Source organism: Aspergillus caelatus (genome assembly GCF_009193585.1).
Source record: "Aspergillus caelatus strain CBS 763.97 unplaced genomic scaffold BDV27scaffold_185, whole genome shotgun sequence".
In the NCBI taxonomy this organism is placed as follows: Eukaryota; Fungi; Ascomycota; class Eurotiomycetes; order Eurotiales; family Aspergillaceae; genus Aspergillus; species Aspergillus caelatus.
Window position 1 is genome coordinate 62,653 of NW_022475448.1, and position 13,629 is coordinate 76,281.

The window sequence follows — 13,629 nt, forward strand, 5'->3', positions numbered from 1 at the left end:
TGGGTTGGCATTCGACGCAGAGTCAGCAATGGCGCATATTATTTCTGATGATACACAACTCAAGGATCACCCGTTGACTGTCACCTATCCCGGATACTATGGCACGAATTCCGCCGCTCAAGCTGTAACCAACCTAGTTCACACATTTCAGAATATTCGATTTGGGCTCATGGTCGGCGACGGTGGTGCTGTACCAAGTGCACCGCATCCACAGGACCCGATCAAGAATGTGCGTCTAGGCGATATTGTGGTGAGTGACCCGAAGGGGAATCATGGTACGTTGCTTCTCCGACCAAATCCTATACATACACACACACACACACACACAGCTCCCGGGAATTGCATCTAACCACCGCCAGGCGGTGTCTTGAATTACGACATGGGTAAATGGAACAGCGAGGGCGAACTGTCAATCGAGTCGCATTTGAACAAACCTCCCACTATCCTACTAAACGCAATGAAGCAAGTACGAGGGGACCACAGGTTTGGCACGGGGAATATGTCGCAATATATCGATGACACGTTGAGTCTGCTGAAGAGTCTGTCCGATGTGGAAGACCCCTTCTTTCCCGGGTGAGAGGAGGATCTCCTTTTTTGAACCGAATACACTCACATAAGCGAGAATGCTAGTTGCGGTATGTGCGATCCTGAACAGAAGATTGATCGACTTCCACGAAGATCCGATGGTCCTGTGGTGCACTATGGTCTCATTGCCTCCGGGAATGCCGTTATGCGAAACGCTTCGCTCCAGGATAGATTGCGGGATGAATGGAATGTCTTATGCTTTGAAATGGAGGCCGCGGGTTTGATGAATCACTTTCCCTGCTTGGTGATTCATAAGTTGTGTGACTATTCTGATAGCCATAAAACCAAGAAGTGGCAGCCTTACGCTGCTGTTGTTGCCGCAGCGTATGCCAAGGACCTCCTGCGAGTAATTGGACCAGAACAGATCAAGAATACTGAAGTTGCGACTAGCTTCATGGAAAACGGTGAGAATCGGTTGTTAATTCTAGAAAGATATAGATGCGCTAACTGGGCCCTAACAGTCGCCACTACCCTAAACCACGTGGACGAAGGAATTAAAAAATTAAGAGACACCATGGAAAGCACCTATCGTCAGAAGGTGCTAGAGTGGCTAAGTCCATTTGACTATGAGAATCGCCAGGGAGATGCATTTTCTCAACACCAAAAAGGTACCGGAACATGGTTTATTGAGAGCGAGACATTCCAGAAATGGGTCCAGGACCCAAAGCAAACCCTGCTTTGCCAAGGAATTCCCAGAGCAGGTAAGACAATCATGGCGTCAATCGTGGTGCACCATCTGCATGAAGTATTCCGCGATAAACGCGAGGTTGACATTGTATACATCTACTGCAACTTTCGTCGACAGAGTGACCAGACCATTGAGTCCATCTTTACTAACCTGTTAAAGCAGCTTGCCCAGCAGCAGTCCCAGCTTCCTGAATGTGTAACGGAGGCCTATGAAAGATTCCGGGTTCAGCACATAAATCACTCAACTGAAAAGCTCCTGATGATGCTGGGAACTGTCATCGCGATCTATCGGAAAGTATTTCTGGTGGTTGATGCGCTTGATGAGATTCATGCCTCCAATGGAACGTGTCGGCGGTTCGTCTCGAGTCTTTTCAGGCTGCAAAAAGATAGCCCAATCAGCTTTTTCGCTACTTCCAAGCCAATTGCAGATATAGCTAGCATGTTTCGACGAAACCACGGCGTATTCCTGGAGATGCGTGCGGCCGATGACGACGTACGAAGTTACGTCGAGAGTCAACTGGACATGTTGCGACCGTTCGTTTCTGAGGACCCCAACATGCGACTTAATGTTAGGGAAACAATCGTTGAGGCGGTGGATGACATGTAAGAGAGGCACCTCTCCTAAATACTAATACATACATTCTGACCGAAGATGAAGGTTTCTACTCTCCAAGTTTCACCTGGAGTCGTTGAGGGACAAGATCACTCGCAGCGAAATTAAAGCCGCTCTGGAAACCTTTGCCCAGAGGCTCTGATTCATAAGATCAAGTATACTATGAGGCCATGACGCGGATCCAAAAACAGACGATTAATTTGAAAGACCTGGCAATGCGCACACTGGGGTGGATCATATGTAGCGAAAGACCCTTAACTACCTCGGAGCTGCAGCATGCTCTTGCAGTGCAGCAAGGGGCAAAGGCTCTTGACGAAGATGCTATTCCTGAGGTAGATATGCTCTTAGAAGTATGTTCGGGCCTTGTAGCAGTGGATGAAAAGAGTGGTGTTTTTCGCTTGGTGCACTTCACCACACAGCAATATTTCCAAAGGAAGTGGAACGTCTGGTTTCCCAACGCACACTCTGATATCGCTACAGTCTGCCTTACCTATCTATCGCTAGATACCTTCCGTGACAACACATCTGACAGTGAGGAAGGCTTGCTAGAGCGGGAGGTTAAACGGCCTCTGTTCGAGTACGCCGCTAAAAGTTGGATCCATCATGCACGCCTGCATACTCTTGAAAACCCACTTCCACTGCAGCTTCTCACTGACCCGTCTTGTCTCTCCTCTGCTGACAGTTACATAACACCACAATGCTTGTGCGACGATGTATGCTTCTCCCCGCCGAACAATTTGAGTGGCCTTCATTTAGCCGCATATCTGGGTTTCACAAATTCAGCAAAGCAGCTCATACAAGTGGGCATACAATGCGACGTCTTAAATGGGAGTGACAGAACTCCATTGGCATGGGCAGCGGAACAACCAAATACAGATGTGGCTCGCCTTCTTCTTGACAACGGGGCAAACCCCAACCATACAGATGATCACCAAGCCACACCCCTTTTGTGGGCGGCCGGCTTGGGAAATCAAGCATTGGTAAAGCTACTCCTAGAGCGGGGCGCAAGGCCAGATATCAAGGATAACGCCTCGACCCTCCCACTGGACCGCGCCGTTAGTTCCGGGCATCACGCGGTCTTCAATACATTGCTGGAGCATCGAGCTGACATATACACTCTGGAAACAGTCGGCTGGGATGTCCGAGACGTCATTATGGATTGGCCAAGGGATCATGGCCGTCTAGACGTCCTGACAAAGTTCACAGGCCCCGAAGCTAATCAGCGCATGTTGCTTGATGCGGCACGTGATGGGTGACTGTCGGGGGTGGAATTTGTGATGAATATACGGACCGATCCAGACTATCGCGATGACCCGTGGGGCCGGTCACCTCTCTCACAGGCGGCCGAATACGGTAAAACGGAAATCGTGGCTTTTATGTGAGAGAGGGGGGTCGATCCTAAGATGCGGGATACGAAGGATAGCAATCCTACCCAGGATAATACGGATGACACACCGCGCATGTGGGCCGGACGATGCGGCAGGCTAGAGGCAGCAAGATTGTTGATAGATCGTGGTGCTGATCCTATTATGCGAAATGGATGGGGGCAGGCCCCATTGTCCTGGGCCGCAGAGAACGGCCACCAAGACGTCGCCAAACCTCTCCTTGATCGAGGTGCGAAGCATGATTCTCAGGATGCCCGTTACCACAGGACTGCATTGCATTGGGCATCACTAAATGGCCATGCTCATTTTGTTGAATTACTTCTAAAGCATGGAGCAAATCCACATCTGTCGGACTATAATGGACAAAGTCCATTGGACTACGCACGGGACAGACAGCACGAGCACGTTGTCGATGCACTTCTTGCCCATATTACAAGGTAGGTTAATACACTAAGGCGTTCCCACGACGTGTCAGAAAATCGAAACCTTCAACCACCTACAATTCTATCAAAATGAGGACATCTAGAACCGAAATTAGTGGAAATCGAAGGCCTAATACTATGCTTTTTACTGAAACCCACAGCGGGTAATAGATTGCCTAAATGTATCTATGCCTCGCAGACCGTAGGCTGTACATTGGGTACATGGCTGGGATGCAATGTATTAGTATGGGGATTCTATAGAACCAATTTTATAGATCTATAGCTTTTGAATTGGTTGAGAAGATCAAGTTTTAATTTCGTTTTTCTGAATTTTTCTTGTTTCTCTCTTTTTCTTTCTTTTTTTTTTTTTTTTTCGTGTAATCAGGCTTTTGACTCACTTTTACTCACGAGATATAAAACATCGATGTTTCTTCCCTAGGCGCGCTCTTTAAGCGATGATCTTTCATAATATGCACTCATGATGATTTGATAGACTCGTGTCAGGTCTTCTATTTTCTAGTTTAAGCCCTTCAACAAAGCATTGGTCGGAGTATATATGCGATATTATCTCAACAACTCAACCCATACGAAAAAAAGAGGTAATGTTGAATTTCTCACTTAACACGCTCCAATCCCCTATATCCATAATAGCAGCCTATATCTACTGTGCCAGACAGGTTTCAATGACACATTGTTGATCCCCCTGAGCTGAATAAACCTGGACGATCTCGAGAGGTGGTTCCACCGTGGCCAGCAACTCATTCCATTGTGTCTGAGTGCGCTCCATCCCATTAGTAAAGAATAGCATAAGCATATCCATATTACTCCTGATCATTGACTCATTCAGATCGGCTAGGATCATCTCGTTGATAAGGAGACGAGAATGAGGTTGCATGACTTTCGCAATATTGGATAGGATCTTGCGGGAGGCGACATCGTCCCAGTCGTGCAGGATAGATTTGAGGTAGTATATATGAGCCCCTAGACCAATTTTAGCACTGTGATACATGAAGCGGGGGACATGAGAAACTTTGTATTATTCATAACTTACCCTTAGTAGTCTGCTCCGTAAAGAAATCATGCGCAGTTGGCCTGATTCTGGGGTCAAGCTCTCCTGGAATTCCGGCTATTGTCTCCGGTAGGTCCTGCAAGATCAGTTCGCATTCTAGGTCAGGGAATGTATCCGCAAAACGCTGTAGATCCACCCCCTGATTACCACCGACATCAACAATAATCGGCTTTGTAGACAGCGACCATGCAGTCAATTTCTCCATAACAGGATATTTCACATGCCATGGGATAGAGAGTGTTTTGTTTCGAGCAGTCATGTTGTCATCAAAGCCTGTTTTCCATTCGTTATTTTTCGAAAGGGTTTGCCATATGGTCTCCCCCAACGCGAATTCGTATGCTGGGGGCGCTTTGCTGATATCAACAGGTTTGTTTTGTCGAAGATATTGCCGGATTCGGCTTGCAACTGGGAAGACAATGTCATTGCTGGGTTGGGACAAATGTTAGTGTGCGTTTAACCAGAGTTGAGCGATAAGATCGAAGCTTTGGGACACTCTACGAGATAATAATGCCTCCGATACCCCCTGGGCTATTTTGAGCCAAGGTGCAACCATTTGCAGAGTAAGTCTGATACGCGGTCTCGTTTGCGAAGCCGATGGCGGTTATGATACGCATGACTCGAGCTGCGGTGGTGGGAATGCATTAGTGCAAATGCTCCGTCACAACCTCTGCTAAAAGCAATCACTGATACGTACCAATGAGGCCGGCGTTGTACCCGGAGGCCTTAGACAAGTCCTCGACAGTCAGGCTCTTGCCTTGGTTGGCAGTCAAGGTCTGGAGCAAGCCCATCTCAAGCGCTACTACAATGCAAACATTGTTCACTGTCTGTTACGGAGAAATTATTGCCGTTTGCGATGCGTTCCAAGAGCCAGGGAAAGAGGAAAGAGGCGACATACCTGGAGTCGCTGTTTCATCGTAAATATGTGAGGAGGCACCAACTCCCGACGCACCTTTTCCAGGGCATCTTCCAGTCGCATCCAACTCGCAGGATCATTTTTGTTGTATTGTTCAATGACCTGCTGGATTTCGGCCGCCATGCTTCCCTTGTCTCCCATGGTGGTTAACAATCGGTCTTTAGATCGTTTCTCTGCGAGGTCGTATTAAGTCTCTTAAATAGTTGAAGTAAAAGTTATTAGGAATATCCAGGATGTCTCGATTAGAGAGAAACAGCCTTCCTTACTTTGTAACGTCTCCTGCAAACCCCGCCCTCGGGTGGAGACCGGGAAACAAAGAAAATTTCGTACAAACGAACATGGGGACAGGATACCTTTCATCCATCATGTCAGCACTAGTAAAGTGGACCCGACCATCCCGGACAGAACAGCCAGCTTGCCTGTCTGGGATTATGATTACATGCATTGACCAAGCCCTCTGGAGCGGAGAGGTTGTTACACCTGACGGTCAGGACACCCTCCTGTCGCAATCTTTCCTACTTTTTCACACTATACACAGCCCTGTACAGTAGCGCAGTGCAGATCTGGGCAAACAGCACAGAAGGAAGCTAGGGCATCAGTTGTAAGACTGAAGGATTACATTTCTCTAGTAGTGTATCATGTAGTTTTGGCCCCAGAGTACTTATTCCTCTATGTTCAGGGGCAGGGTCGAAAGCATTTCTTGTCTGAATGTGGACTAGATATGATACTTAAGCTTAGCATCTCCTATCGGGCTGTAGAGATTCAATACCCTCCGGCCTGCTATCCTCATTTCGTGTGGCGATATTGACATCACGATGGCATATACTTCTATACAGACCGCCATTGTCACTGTACACTGGACACTGACTTCGGTGGCTGCTGTCCTGATGGCGGCGCGTCTTTACGTGAGGTTACGACTGCGACCCGGATCGTTTGGATGGGATGATTTGTGAGTTGCCGATGCCGTGGATTGAATAAATCCGTTAAGCCCTAGAGTTAGAAGACTCACTTACATAGGGCCATGCTGCTGTCCCTTGTTGGCATTCCCTCGCACCGATTAAGAGAATCGTATATCTAGCTAAACCGATCACAGGCACTTGGTATTGGTACTGGGGTGATAGAGGCTTCTCTAGTTGAGGTTTGTTCGACTTCAGTTACGATGTTGTTCCATTCTGAGACAGGACACTGACTACGAGATTCAGCACGGAATTGGCAGGTATGCTTGTATAAATTTAGGGCCACAGGAACTGTTCTTGTGCCTGACATCATTATATCAGGCATATGGATACTGTCGATCCAGCAAACTATCCCACGCTCTCCAAGCTAACGCTGATCGCATCAATACTCAACCTACTGTGCACAATGACACTAAAAATATCTCTTTCCATCTTCTTACTCCACATGGTGCATAAGGCGAATCGCATTGTCCAACGACTTGTTATACTCAATCTTATGAGCCTTGTTCCCTTCACAGTGGCAGTCATCATTGTTGATCTCGTCCAATGTGTCCCCTTGCAAGGCTACTGGGACACGTCCGTCCAAGCTAAATGCATAGACACGCAGACCGTCAACATCCTGCTCAAAGCCGCCTCTGGTAAGTCAGCATCTGCGTTGCTATTTCGCTCGTCCCGGGGGTTGGGGGTGACTAAGTTAATTTTTCTAACCGTTCAGCACAGGCGTCGGTGTCGTCACTGATTTCATGACCGCGGGGATCCCAATGTTCATCATCCATCATGTCCAGATGCCTGCGCGGCGGAAATATCTCCTATATACAATCCTCACCGTTGGCTTCTTGTATGTTACACGCCAAGGGATCTCCTCCATATTCTACCCGTCAGCCTGTCTAGCTATCTCTCATCCACAGTATCGCTGGAGCTTCCATTGCCAAGACAGTCTCGATCGACTGGAGCCCGAAAGACTACACTTGCTACAACTGCCAAGACAAGGCCCCAAGGAGCAGGTTCAAGTCTTCCCTTCTTTCCTTTCACGCTGACCCTCCATCAACTGTTAAGAAGACATCTTACCAATATCCCGTTTATTTTGTAAAACTTCCTACCAACTACAATGTGGCCATTTAGCACATCAAAATACCCGTCGATCATGCTCTACTTCTACGATGCCTGGCTAATGAACATCGCTAACCCATATATCTGGCGTTGTTCGACCAAAGAGGTGCTAGTGCCTCTCCACCAACGCAATATTGGCATTCATCAGTGTGATATAGGATGTGGTAGGTGAACCGACACGATACATATCAACGGATCCAACCCTAATCCCCGATCAATCTTGAAGGCACCGGCTACTACCTTGTTCATCACAAGTACACTAGCCCTAAAGCGACAATCACCCTCCTCGACCTTGAGGGCACGCCTCTATCGACAACATGTACTAGACTCTATAGTTCACACCCGACTGTGGAAGTCCATCATTATCAACATGACATTTTATCTGTTGAAGAGATTCCTCCACCCCCGCCCTCATCTCAGTGCACGGCATACGATTCAATATCGCTAACCTACCTCATTCACACCCTTTCTGTCCGCCCAGAAGAGAAATTGATAGCTTTTGCCAAGGCCAAGGCGGCAATCAAACCCTCCGGCGTGGTCTTCGGCGCTACTATTCTCGGATACGGTCCGTGGCATAGCTGGGCCGGTCGCCTCTTGCTCCGTGTTTTGAATTGGGAAGAAAGACTCAGTAATATCGCTGATAATGTGGAGGTCTTCATTCAAGGACTACGGGAAAATTTTAAGGATGTGAAGGTGGGCATTGTAGGGTCGGTTTTGGTTTTCGAGGCCAGGCGTCCCACATAGTTTTAAGCGAATAAAATTTAGACTGGCTAAAGCCAGCCTAATCGGTATCTGTTGCATTTTTCGAAAGCACTACAGTAAGGCAGCTTAAACTAACTCACAGCTTGGAGTCCCCACTCCCGGGTCCTTCCCATATAGACTTGGCCAGTCTATCTCTCGCCCCTCGCATCCGTTTCAAGACTTCATCGGTCGGGATACCGAGCAAGGAATCAAGGTCTCTTGGAACCATTTCCAACTGGCCTAGCTTGACAAGGTGGGCAGTGGACGTTCTTTCGTGGGCCTCGGTTCCAATAGTGAGACAAGCCTCACCCCACAGTTTCATGCAATGCCTACTCTGAGGGAGCGCCGGGATGATAACATTCCAAACGTGCGGCATATATTCATATTGTAGAAAGGTGACGGGAACCCCTGAGGCTTTCAGGTTCCTCACCAAGAACTTTACTCCGTCACTAAGTGTTTCTTCGCCGCAGGCAATCCACATAGGTGGCATACCTTCCCAATCGGTCCATGCAGAGGGGTCGATAAGGGGATGGCAGATTGCTGAGTTGTCACAGTGCAGGTCGCCTCGGGGCGGGTTAGCCGGCCAGACCTTGTCAGCTGGAAAGCCAGGCTGTACCCACGGCGCGCCTTCTGATAGCCAGTCGACAAGCTTGAACTTTTCAACAGATGGAAGTGCCAATGCAAAGTCTGCGCCTGGGCAGACAAAGGCACAGCCGCGAGGCATCTCAATTGTAATATCACGACCATTGAGATTGATAACTGCTCTTTCCCAACGACGTAGCAGAGACTGGAGGAATTGAAGCAAGTGCAGATGCAAAACTCCGCCACCAGACTCACCAACTAGCACAATCTGCTTGGGGTCGATTGGCTTGTGAAATGAACCCGGCGGGGGTGCAATCAAGTAAAAGTAAGCCACCAAGGTGTCGAGCACTAGTGTGGGGAGAGTATACTGCGGCACGAGACGATATTGGAAAGTAAAGGCGCGTGAGCCGCTGCGATGGCAGAGTTGCTGGATCAGAGGTCGGCAGCCTGGAGATCCCGCGCGGCTGGATAGCCATTTAGCACGATCCTGACAAATTGAATAATCTAGGTTCGTCTTACAACCAAGCTCCTCCCGAGATGTAGAAAAGCGTCACGTCGTTTGTTGCGTGCTTTTCAATGTCACTGAATATTTTCTGGTCTGCACCGTATGGCTGAGGGGCGTTAGGGTCTTTCACATCATTTCGAAACCCTAACCATTCGGCCTTGTAGTCGGCGCAGGGCGCTGGGGGGTCGAGCTTCTCGACACCCTCACTCTTAGCTTGATAGAGATCCCAGAGCTTCGAACGTAGATTCTCTCCCTCCTTGGGGCTTGGGCGTGGAATCGTTACGTTACTGACCAAGAGTGGTCCCTTGACTGGTTTTGGGCGAGCGGAGTATGCTTGCATTTTTGAGATAGGCATCCAGGGAGCCGATTTCCAGCCCTTTCGGTAGGCGAGGACGGCCTTTTTCTGGGCATCAGCTACGTCCATTTCTAAAGATGTCTAACAAACAAAGTCTCTGGACTCTAGAACGATTGTGGAGTCAAATTTTCAATATTCACGAAAGGAGAACGCGAGTAAGCAGCAAGTAAAAAGGTTGCTGTCTTGTTCGGTGGTGACGGAGAAAATTTACAAGGGTTATCAATAACTGTTATTGGGCTGCCACATGTGACCGGCGAGCCGACGTAGCACTCAGTACCTGTATCTTCCTCTGCTGTAATCAGAGACACACGTACTAGCCTAGGTAGCAGTGGGAATTCATCTCCACTCGGGGCGCAGGGATCGGGATGCTGTAATCTAACATACAGGCCCAGGGGGGTATCAACTAGTACTGTGGCCGGTAAAATTACCAGAACCGATCCGTAATCCATGGATTTCCACTCTACTAACGATCCACCCTTAATGCTCCTGACCGGGGTAGATTTAAAAAATGTCTGAGAGCATATAATCAGGACTGTGCGTCATCGTTATAGGTTTCCTGCCCCCCGACAGCACCACTCTAGGTACTACCACTCGAATGTGCATGTAGAAGGGGATAAGAACATACATATATAGAAGACCCTACGTGGCCAGCTACGTCGGGATATTTAAGTGCTGGTTTCTAGAACTTTGAGTGACAGCTTTCTTTCAATCAATTTTCATTTCATTCTCTTTATCACACAGCCAACATGGGTGCAATTCTTTCCAACCTGGCTGACGACGCTTCAGCCTACCCATTACAAGAGGATGAAGGTACCTTGATGATTACCGGTCTCGCGACCAAATGGCCACCCAAGCTTATTGGTCCAGAAGATATGAAAGCATATGCCCTGAACCATTACCCAGAAAATGCCCCCTGGTTCGTTCCGTCCCCTATAATGAAGCCTATTAGGAGGAAGGTTTGCTCATTGAATTTCAGGCTCCAAAGCTTATTGAAGATTAACGAACAAACTGGCATACAAACTCGTGCCGTGGTAGACATCTGGGATGACCCACAATGGAATCAGGATAGTTCCCCTACAGCAGAAGACGTCGATACTGCATTTCGTAACTACGGAGTCCAGCTTACAAAGGCTGCCGCCCTAGATGCCTTGAGAGATAGCCACATCACCCCAAGCTCCGTTACACATGTTGTGGCAGTCACAGCAACCAATGCGGGCAGCCCGGGGTATGATCAGATCGTAGCCCGGGAGTTGGGCATTCCTGCGACTGCAGAAAGAGCTCTCCTTGCTGGTGTTGGCTGCGCTGGAGGCCTAGCTGCACTAAGGGTAGCCTCTAATCTAGCAAGAGCAGCAACCTTACAACACCAAGAGGCACGGATTTTGATTATTGCGTGTGAGATCTGCAGCATCCAGATCCGGGCTGAGCTCCATGCTGCATCCCAATCACATACTGTCGGGATCGGGCCAGCCCTCTTTGGTGACGGTGCGGCGGCTATGGTGTTGTGCAACTCTTATAACCTGAATGACAAGGTTCCTAGACGCTTCAGCGTTATTGATTGGCGGACATGTATCACCCCCAGGACACATGAGGACATGTCCTATCAAGTAACATCTAATGGATTCCTTCTCTCGCTCTCGAAGCAGGTTCCTAAGTACACTGCTGCCTCTCTGCAAACGCCGTTTCAAAGCCTACTCGAGACAAATGGAAAACGAATGTCTCCAGTGGACTTTGACTGGGCTGTTCATCCCGGTGGCCTTTCTATCATTAAAGGTGCGCAGATGGCAATGAAATTGCCCGATGAGGCATTGATGGCGAGCTACGAGATCTATAGGAGTCGGGGAAATGCATCAAGCGTGGCAGTCCTTGCCGTCTTAGACAGGTTACGGTCGATGGAGATGCGAAAACCAGATGTCATTGCGTGCAGCTTTGGACCTGGCCTCACCACGGAAATGGTTCTCCTGAAGCGATGGTTGTAATTGATAGACTTATGTGTATGGCTTCTAAGGAATCTTAGACGGAAGTTTGACTTTACAATGTAAAGAGTGTTTGAGCGACCCATGGACTTCAGTGTCTTCTATCATCTATAAGACATGGCGCATCTAGGAAATGTCCGTACTGTTTCAAGGGCTTGAATCAATCAGTCATCCTCGGTGGGATATATGTAACTTTTGCGCCTTTTGTATTTTTTCAATCAGTATTCCATCAATGTGTTTGAGCCTAAACATTAAACTTATAACTATGGAGGGGCCTTGCCGAGGAGGCCGCGGCTATACTATATATTCCCGAATTCCACAGCAACTGAACTGATATTATCCAAGTATATTAGAGGAACACTGTCGTACTAAATTCACAAGCCATCAACTTAGTCCCAAGACAGACTGCAATGTAGAGATATACACATATCTCATTGTGTTTGATTATGATATATATATTGTACTTGAGACATCATCTTAGATAAAGTTCTGTCCCACCAGCGTCTTCCTTACGTGCTAATGTGGTTGGTTTTTTCCTAGTTCTGTATTAACTCTATCCAGAGCCATTTGCTCAATAGGCCCGATTTGCATGTAATATTGGCAACCTGGCGACGTAGGTGTGTCTACAGCATAACAGTACAACGTTCTACAACCTTGCAGCGTAGGTTTTTAACTCCAGTACTATTGTTCAAGATACCTGAGGAATACTAATCCAACGCGTCTCCTTTGAACCTGAATAGGAAATTCCGAAGCCCAATCCGATACGTTTTATATAGCGATAGCTATGTATAACTTAGAAAGGCTTGCCTAGAGGCTCAGTAACCTTTTTATTCAGCCTGTCAAACAGCCTACGCTTCCCCGGGTGGACCTCGCGTCCCGTGCCCATTCTGCCTCCTGCTGCGTCTTATTTGCATTTGAGTATTTCAAAGTACATATTACTATCTTGCTCGGAAGTATATACTTCAAAGTCGACCACTCCATTTGCAGGTTAATGTCCTCTCAGAACTGGTAACCATTAAGTGATTTCCAGACGTGCTTCGAGGGGATCACCAATTATCTCAATACAACACTCTCAAATTTCCAATCGGATTTAATTTGGGCCATGCTAGTGAGTCAATGACTGAGCAGTAGCTCTTTAAAAATATCGATGAATACCAGGTCTCGCTTATACTCATATTATAACTAAAGCCCACGAACTAAATGGCACCTTTGGGGTTGTATTCCGTATAAAGTAGCACCCGGTAATGTTGGTCGGAGTTAGCATTTTATTCAATAGACCCAATTCTGAGCCTATAACGTTACTCAGTGACACCCAGTACTTATTGTAAGCCATGTAGTGCAGTCCGTTCTTTGCATTGATCTGTACGTTTGGCTAACTACTGCCCAGAGATGCAATAGCTGGCATACGGAATATACTATAACTGGGGAAAAGACCGTGCAAGAGAGATTCATCTATAGTCCAGACCATGAGTATATTGTTATCTTTTCTTCTGTTGGAATTCCAAGATAAATTGAATCATAAGTCTGAGATTGCAAGTAGCGGTATGCTATGAGAGGTAGAGAGTTGCCGACCTCCTACTAAAGGTAGGGGTCGCTACGTCCTTTATATACACAGGGTAGTTAAGCACCGTAGGGTTAAGCCCGTGGTGCAGTCACTAGGGCCGTAGCTAAAGTGAAAGGCTCCCTCACGTAGCTCTGTAGTACCGTTACCTCAGTGTAGCTGCGATCACAAG

The 13,629-nt window shown here is 47.7% G+C and overlaps 6 protein-coding genes across 6 annotated transcripts; 4 read left to right on the forward strand and 2 right to left on the reverse strand.

The window, feature by feature from the left end:
- Positions 1-28: 28 nt before the first annotated feature.
- Positions 29-3,070, forward strand: BDV27DRAFT_148101 (uncharacterized protein; the record flags this gene model as incomplete). Its single annotated transcript, XM_032070858.1, has 13 exons — positions 29-275; positions 360-573; positions 619-989; positions 1,047-1,360; positions 1,391-1,495; positions 1,526-1,567; positions 1,598-1,626; positions 1,663-1,875; positions 1,931-1,960; positions 2,036-2,040; positions 2,093-2,235; positions 2,269-2,940; positions 3,014-3,070. The coding sequence occupies 13 exons, from the start codon at positions 29-31 to the stop codon at positions 3,068-3,070; spliced, it is 2,442 nt and encodes an 813-aa protein (XP_031924209.1).
- A 218-nt stretch (positions 3,071-3,288) lies between these two features.
- On the forward strand, positions 3,289-3,711 carry BDV27DRAFT_161030 (ankyrin repeat domain-containing protein; the record flags this gene model as incomplete). Its single annotated transcript, XM_032073145.1, has 1 exon — positions 3,289-3,711. One exon carries the CDS (start codon positions 3,289-3,291, stop codon positions 3,709-3,711), a length of 423 nt encoding a protein of 140 aa, XP_031924210.1.
- Positions 3,712-4,353: 642 nt separating this feature from the next.
- BDV27DRAFT_161031 (O-methyltransferase-domain-containing protein) lies at positions 4,354-5,815 on the reverse strand (the record flags this gene model as incomplete). The annotated part of the gene is made up of 5 exons (XM_032073146.1): positions 4,354-4,673; positions 4,744-5,186; positions 5,260-5,383; positions 5,456-5,585; positions 5,657-5,815. The coding sequence occupies 5 exons, from the start codon at positions 5,813-5,815 to the stop codon at positions 4,354-4,356; spliced, it is 1,176 nt and encodes a 391-aa protein (XP_031924211.1).
- A 1,923-nt stretch (positions 5,816-7,738) lies between these two features.
- Positions 7,739-8,484, forward strand: BDV27DRAFT_148103 (uncharacterized protein; the record flags this gene model as incomplete). The annotated part of the gene is made up of 2 exons (XM_032070859.1): positions 7,739-7,904; positions 7,967-8,484. The coding sequence occupies 2 exons, from the start codon at positions 7,739-7,741 to the stop codon at positions 8,482-8,484; spliced, it is 684 nt and encodes a 227-aa protein (XP_031924212.1).
- A 72-nt stretch (positions 8,485-8,556) lies between these two features.
- BDV27DRAFT_167187 (alpha/beta-hydrolase) lies at positions 8,557-10,083 on the reverse strand. The gene is made up of 2 exons (XM_032074411.1): positions 9,583-10,083; positions 8,557-9,527 (listed from the first exon to the last, which is right to left on the reverse strand). The coding sequence occupies exons 1-2, from the start codon at positions 9,990-9,992 to the stop codon at positions 8,579-8,581; spliced, it is 1,359 nt and encodes a 452-aa protein (XP_031924213.1). The 5' UTR covers positions 9,993-10,083; the 3' UTR covers positions 8,557-8,578.
- Positions 10,084-10,669: 586 nt separating this feature from the next.
- Positions 10,670-11,899, forward strand: BDV27DRAFT_161035 (chalcone synthase B; the record flags this gene model as incomplete). Its single annotated transcript, XM_032073147.1, has 2 exons — positions 10,670-10,839; positions 10,900-11,899. 2 exons carry the CDS (start codon positions 10,670-10,672, stop codon positions 11,897-11,899), a joined length of 1,170 nt encoding a protein of 389 aa, XP_031924214.1.
- Positions 11,900-13,629: the final 1,730 nt, after the last annotated feature.